This window comes from Oreochromis niloticus, linkage group LG22 (genome assembly GCF_001858045.2).
Source record: "Oreochromis niloticus isolate F11D_XX linkage group LG22, O_niloticus_UMD_NMBU, whole genome shotgun sequence".
Classification (NCBI taxonomy): Eukaryota; Metazoa; Chordata; class Actinopteri; order Cichliformes; family Cichlidae; genus Oreochromis; species Oreochromis niloticus.
Window position 1 is genome coordinate 7109943 of NC_031985.2, and position 6730 is coordinate 7116672.

The window sequence follows — 6730 nt, forward strand, 5'->3', positions numbered from 1 at the left end:
ATCTGGTGGACGCTGCTTGTGAAAGCCTGACAGAGTACAAGGTTCAGATTCCTGCTCTCTCCTTCTATGTTTCATGTCCACCGATATGGGATTAATAACCTGCCATAAATTGAAACTGGAAGAAGAAGCTTTGATGATTTAAATAAGTCTAATTCCTGTTATAAAAATAAGTCTTGTAATATGCTAGAAATTTTATTGTCTCTATATGAACATTAGGAAACCAGAGTTCCGGAGACTGTTAGGATATCTATTATGTATTATTCCTGTCAATGTAACATTTGGTGCAGTATTGTCAGCCTGCAGATACGAGTGATCCAGTGAAAAGTCACAATACAAACCGTTGATTCAGGCCAGAATCAAATTCCCCTCACTGACACAGCTATTTGTCCATTTGTGCTACTTAATTGTATATGACGTTAATTTTAAAAAAAAGAATACATATTACATATACATATACATAATACATATACATACACTTCATATCTCCGTAACGGAAAAGATAGGATCGTGAAAGACCCCGATTCCCTCCCGTTTTCATGCCAATTTGGCTGTGCTAAAATAAGTTCATATTTGCCTGATGATATTCTTTTTTTTTTTTTTATAATATTTTAGACTTACCCCAGGTCCTTAAATTCGACTAAAATGTCTAAGCTACACAAAAGCGACACATTTGATTCTAAGGACAAAAAATGTCAGTTAATGCATTCCTTTATATTATGACTTTATTCTGCACTACGTGCTTTCAATTTTTATGTTCGTCCACCAGATGACGCTACTTGTTTTTATTATTCATAGCAGCTTGCACAATTTTTCACTGCAAGGGTATCTTGCTACTGAAGTGTGTGTGTGTACATGTTTAAACATCTTTGTGAGGACAGAAAATTGGCATGCTACTATACTCGTGGGGACCAACAGTCACTTATGGGGACAAAATGCCTGTTCCCACGAATTTGAAGGCATTTCTGAGGCTCAAAATGTGGTTGGGTGTCAAGTTTACAATTAGGTTATGATTAGGTTTAGGCTGAGGGTTAGGATTAGGATTTGGCGTTCATATTTAATGGTTAGGGTTAGGGTAAGCGTCTAAGGAAAGCATTATGTGAATGAGATGTCCTCACTAAGGTATGAAAACGAGTGTGTGTTTGTTTGATGTCTAACTTATTTTCTCTTAGAAGACCATTCTTTGCATTATAAAACTAGTTCAATGATAATAAATTATGCTAACCTTTCAGAGCTGCAAAAGTTATCCCGGCAGCAAGAACTAAAGTAAAACTAGACTGTACAGCATAGAACGGACTCTGGAAATGATCCTGCACTCTGAGAGAGAAAACTGCTCTCCAGCCTCCTCTGAGGACTCCTTCATGTCAGTCTCAGAGGTAGAAAGAAACCAGTTGGATTCTAGTTCTGGCACATCTGAAGATGGATAAAGGAGTGACAGGATGGACTTGTCCATCTCCACATTTTGGTGTCCCACACAAAACTGTACTATGTCCTTGCACCCAGAGGTTTAGTCCTGGGTATGCCATTATGCCATGAGTGAAGTCCAGCTTTGCAGATCCCTCTCATCAGAAAATGTAAAAAAAAAAAAAAAAAAAAAAAAAAAGTAAGGGCAGTGTGATTTTTTTTTGAAACAAGGGTCAAATGCATTAGCATTTTAAGGCTTAAAGAAAAACAGGCAATGACACAAACTTATGGGACAGAGTGCTCTTTGAGATGCTATGAAAGGGATCACTTTATTTTGAGTTTAGCTGTTGTTTATTTAGTCAACAGATGGATCATCTTCCTTTAAGACCAAAGACTTGTATGACCCGAGTATCAGGAACATTAACACCAAGATATGCAAGGTTGTTGGTTATGACTTGTACACAGTAGCTGGCAGTGGAATGGATACTGTCCATAAAGACCTGGAACAATAATAAGGGCAATTTTTCCTTCTTTTTATAGCATAAGCATTGTTTATATAGTAAATATTTAGGGTTTGGAGCAGGATTGACCTGTTCTTTGTTTAACCATCCACAACTGTGCTGGTTCTGCATACCTGGTCTCTCTCAGGTGTCCAAGGGATGAACAGCTGTTAACGAGAGAGTGACTATGGATAAATTGAAGATTTTACAGAACTACAACAACAACAAAAACATTTCCAACACACTGAAAGCACACACACACACACACACACACACACACACACACAAACAGATTAAAAACAACAACAAAAATAAATAAATAAGAAGAGATTTATGAAACACTATTGATGGAGTCAGTCTGATATGAATTAGTTTCATCAATTTGGGAGTGCTGTTGGTAAATTGTCCATCTCTGGTCATTAAACAGAGACCTTGAAATAACCATAGGATGCTTTAAAATAATAATAATAAAAAATTAAAATCAATACACACGTTAACTTGTAGCCAGAGTAGTTCAACAGCTATTGCAGTAACATATTCAAGTCTCTCACTGTTTTGCAAATTTTCAGGTAGAAGCTGCAGTCTGTAAGTGTCTGAGTGAAGCCAGCAAAAAGTGATTTACAGCAGTCAAGGTGAGACAGAAATTATAAAGATGTCTTTTTTTTTAAATGAAACATGAAAGCAACTTTTATTTTGACAACAAACCAAGCTTATTTTCAATTTTGAGACCAATGATTAAAACAGCTGGGACTGATGAAGTAAACATTTATAACTGTTTGTCATCTCCATATCATTGGTGAGATATACTGTATTTTGAATGATCTTGCTGATAGCAGTGCACCAGGTTCCTGTTTGACAGGTAAGATCATAATACATGTAGAGCAGAGTCTGTAATATCAGCTAGAATTTATATTGATGCAGGAGAAAGTGTTTAGAATTATTTAGTAAAAGCAGATTCAGGTTTAACTTTTTCGAAAACAACTGAATACAGACAGAAATACCAGAAATTAAAGAACTGTTATCAATAAAAAATAATGAAATGATCAAAAATCTTCTCTGCTCGTTACTTGTGTATGTGTTGGTGTGTATATTGGGCTATAGGGTGCTGTGTTTGTTCACGGGGTCTCTGGATTCAGTCCCTCTGAGAGTCCATAGATGTCGCCTGAAGCTGTAAAGTCCAAAACACAGTGTTACTCACACTGCTGTTGGAGTTGCTTTTATATGCAACACAATTAATACAGAGTAAATAAGAAAAATAGTTTACTTACTTTGTTCCCTTTTTCTTTCTGGAAATAGAAAGGGAAGCAATATTTCAGAATGCCAGAGAAATTCTGTTTTGCAGTTTGTATCAGATTATTAGCTCAGCTCATCTGAATATCTCACCTCTCTTCTTTTTGCAAACACAAAATCCAATGATGATGAAAACAACAGAAACAACCACAGCAGGAATGATCATCATGTATGAGGGCCTCTCTGCTCAGTCAAAACAAACAAACCAGATAAAATGTGTATAAGAAGCAGGTTAGAGTAGAAGTACATCCATCCATCATGTAGTATTATTCTAGTTCTAATATAAATCCCATAATGGTGAGGGGAAGTAAATAATCTCTCAGACTCATATACCATGACATATTTCAGTTAAGCAGAGCGGACACACTAAAATTATGTGGCTGACTTTTAACACCTATTATGTTCCCTGATTGAAAGCCCAAAAATATAAACCAATGGTTTTATGGATTAGAGACACTGTTGAATTTTGAAATTTATTTAGATTCTGCTTGAGGCCCAAACAAAAACAGGATAAAACATTCAAATACCACAATATCAAGAATCCAGAGTACAAGCAAACAAAACGAATCAAATGATTTTCCCTCACCTTTTGTAATGTTTTCAACCCAGTTGGTTCTGATCAATGTTTTATTCAGGCTGGTGATGATGTTGTCTTCACCATCAGAGAGCTGAAACACACAGTCGTATCTTCTCCAGTCTTCAGGTGTGACGGATGAAACATTCAGATCAACACTCATCTGGAAGGTCTCATCATTGTTGGGGAGAATCTCTCCAGGATCCACACCCTCATGAAGCTCCTCTCCATCTTTCCTCCAGAACATCAGACCTCTGTCAGGATAAAAACCTGTAGCCTGGCAGCTGACTGGAGAGGAGGGAGTCTTCTGGAGGAGAAACACTGAGGGAAGAACTGGAGGGGGGGGGGGGGGGGGGCATGGAGAATGCGTGGAATAACATGGGAAAGTAAAAACAGAAAAGGAAAGAGGAATAAAGGTGGAGGTATTGAATCGGGACATATGAAGAAAATATCTGCCCGAAATCAGTCTCATAAAAATAAAATTTAAAGTGTATCAGGTCATGTGATTCTACCTGATTTCTGTAGGGGGCTTTTTGCACTGTCCACATACATCTTCAGCCACTCTGGACAAATCTGAGTGAGGAAGTTTTCATTGTGTTTAGTTCGAACTCTGTCAGCATCCCATTCCTGTTTAATAATGTCAGCCTCTGGTTTCAGTGCGATCCATGTCAGTGTCTCCAGATTGAATTCAAGAAAGTCTTCTCCGTTATAACCAAAGTGTACTAAGCCAGTCACCTCACCAGTGTTTTCATCACGTTCACAGCCGCCTATCCTCTGTAAAACATGGACACCTGAAGAGACAGACAGAAAACAGTGATCGCAAAGAGCTGTTATATATTGCACCTTGTGTTAAGCACTGCTATTTTCAAAGGTTTGAGTTGTGCTCATAATTCAAGTCCAATAATTAGATGATCATCATCATTTTTATTAGCACGAACTGCACTCAAAAAAATGGTTGTTACATGTACAAGATTCAAACTTGTAATTTGAACTAAATAATTTCATGTTTCTATGGTGAACGTAATTAAATCATGTAGCATCTGCATGAAATTCAGCAACTTAATTTGTTCTTGTTGAGATGACATCATACAATCTAGTAAGAGATGTTCGTTGCCTGGACTCACGACATTCCCATGATCACATTAGATGTCAAACTGCAGGAAAATCGCTGGAGTTTTAAGAGCCAGACAACTACACCCACACCACGTGTATGCTATCACTATTTAATGTGGTTTAACCTGTCAAGGACAAAAACGTGCAGAAAATTCTGCATCAACCCTTGTAATCATAGCTTTCCTAGTTTTGCTAAGCCTGGATTGAGAGCTTGGTGACGTGATGGTTAGTACTGTTGCCTCACAGTAAGAAATCCACAATCTGGCTGGTTTGCAGTGTGTAATTAGAGTTAGGTTAATTGGTGATTCTAAATTACCCATGAATGTAAGTGCAAATGCTTGTTTGTCTCTATGAAATCATCAACCCCCATATTGGTTCATTAAGCAAGACTAGCAGTAATTGCCTTGATTAACAAAGTAGTTGTTCAAACAACAAGATTTCATTGTGTTTTCCTAAAGTTTTTAACTTGTGTAGAATGAATTAAAACAAATTTCACTCTACATACTTAAATCAATCACTTCAAGTTAATGCAAGTATACTACGTTGATCCAACGTAATCTGATTACATTAAACCACCAAATGCCAAATGTGCTGGTCTGACATGGTCAAAAATGGGTTATTGTACTTGGTTAAATCACGTGGAAAAAGGTGCCATGATTAAATTGTGTTCATCCAACAACAGATTTTTTTGAGTGTGGAACACTGCAGCTTTTAAAGGCAGGCCTGATGTGAAGATAACAGGACCACAAGAAAACAATAAAGGAGGAAAAAAACACAGAAACCGATTGATCGCATCAGTCATGTGACAGATGTCTTGATTATAGCAACAGCTTTAAAAAGCTGAAAAAGTGTTAAAGTACAATGCTTCAAGGCAAACTCTAAATTGAAAATTTGTAATTTTAGGAGCACAGAATGTAAAATGTAGCTTTTCACATCAGTCTGTTTTGTTTAGATATATCCCATGATTTAAAATGATCTGAGGTTCACCTTCACTTTTGGTGAATTGCTTCAAATTAGAAATCATGTTTTTGAAGAAGTTTGGCTCTTCCTTGAAACACATGTGATTGTACCACTCCTTGTGCTGAGGACTGGTTTGTAATATTTTCTTCGCCCAGTCCTGTTTTGGTTTTAATGTCATGTTGTTGCTGTCACAGTAACCCGCCTGGATGCCGTTAAACACCACTACACCCATGAACTCTGGGATGTTTGGGACTCCAGAGGATCCAGTGACAAAATACTTCAGTGAATGTTTCACTGTGGAGCAAACAATATTTATAATGTTAGTGAATTAAGAAAATAAACATTAGCATAATACACTCAGTATGATTAAGGTAACATATATACACAATAACGTTACAGTAACAGTGACATGAGTCTAGCATACTTTTATTGTCATTAAAAATAAAAGTCACTGATCTGGTTTGAGGGTGTTCCTTACAGCAAAACTAAAAGTTACCAAGAAAAACCGGCATCTATCTACTGGGAAACAAAATCTGTGAGTGTGTGTGTGTGTGTGTGTGTGTCTTAAATCATCCTAAATCTCCAGTATAGTACTTTTTTTCAGTACTAATAAGAGAATTCTGTCCTGTTTCATATTCTTATTATTCCAGAAACTGTGTTCTAAACTTCAATTAAAAATGTCAAAAGCGCTTTAAAGTACAATCAAATCAAAAGCTGCTCAAGGTCGGGTTACTGCTGTTAGAGATAAAAGATTTTTCTTACCTGCAAATAAACTACGACAGAAGATAAGCAGCAAACACAACTTCATCGTTTCTCTATCTTTAAGGTCATAACTAATATTCCTTTTATTTACTGAAATGTGAATCAACAAGTCGTCGTCCACCGACAGTGA

At 36.8% G+C, this 6730-nt stretch overlaps 1 protein-coding gene across 1 annotated transcript; it reads right to left on the bottom strand.

The window, feature by feature from the left end:
• Positions 1 to 3016: 3016 nt before the first annotated feature.
• LOC109196375 (major histocompatibility complex class I-related gene protein-like) lies at positions 3017 to 6730 on the bottom strand. The gene is made up of 5 exons (XM_025902532.1): positions 6601 to 6730; positions 5866 to 6132; positions 4278 to 4556; positions 3778 to 4053; positions 3017 to 3069 (listed from the first exon to the last, which is right to left on the bottom strand). Exons 1-5 carry the CDS (start codon positions 6644 to 6646, stop codon positions 3017 to 3019), a joined length of 921 nt encoding a protein of 306 aa, XP_025758317.1. The 5' UTR covers positions 6647 to 6730.

Bases quoted from the DNA above. Each gene is read 5' to 3' on its own strand.
- LOC109196375 (XM_025902532.1), bottom strand. From the start codon at position 6,646: ATGAAGTTGTGTTTGCTGCTTATCTTCTGTCGTAGTTTATTTGCAG. The intron at 4,054-4,277 runs GTAGAATCACAT...CCTCCTCTCCAG, and splicing joins AAGCCCCCTACAGAAATCAG to TCAGCTGCCAGGCTACAGGT. The intron at 3,070-3,777 runs GTGAGGGAAAAT...TGGACTTTACAG, and splicing joins GGTTGAAAACATTACAAAAG to CTTCAGGCGACATCTATGGA.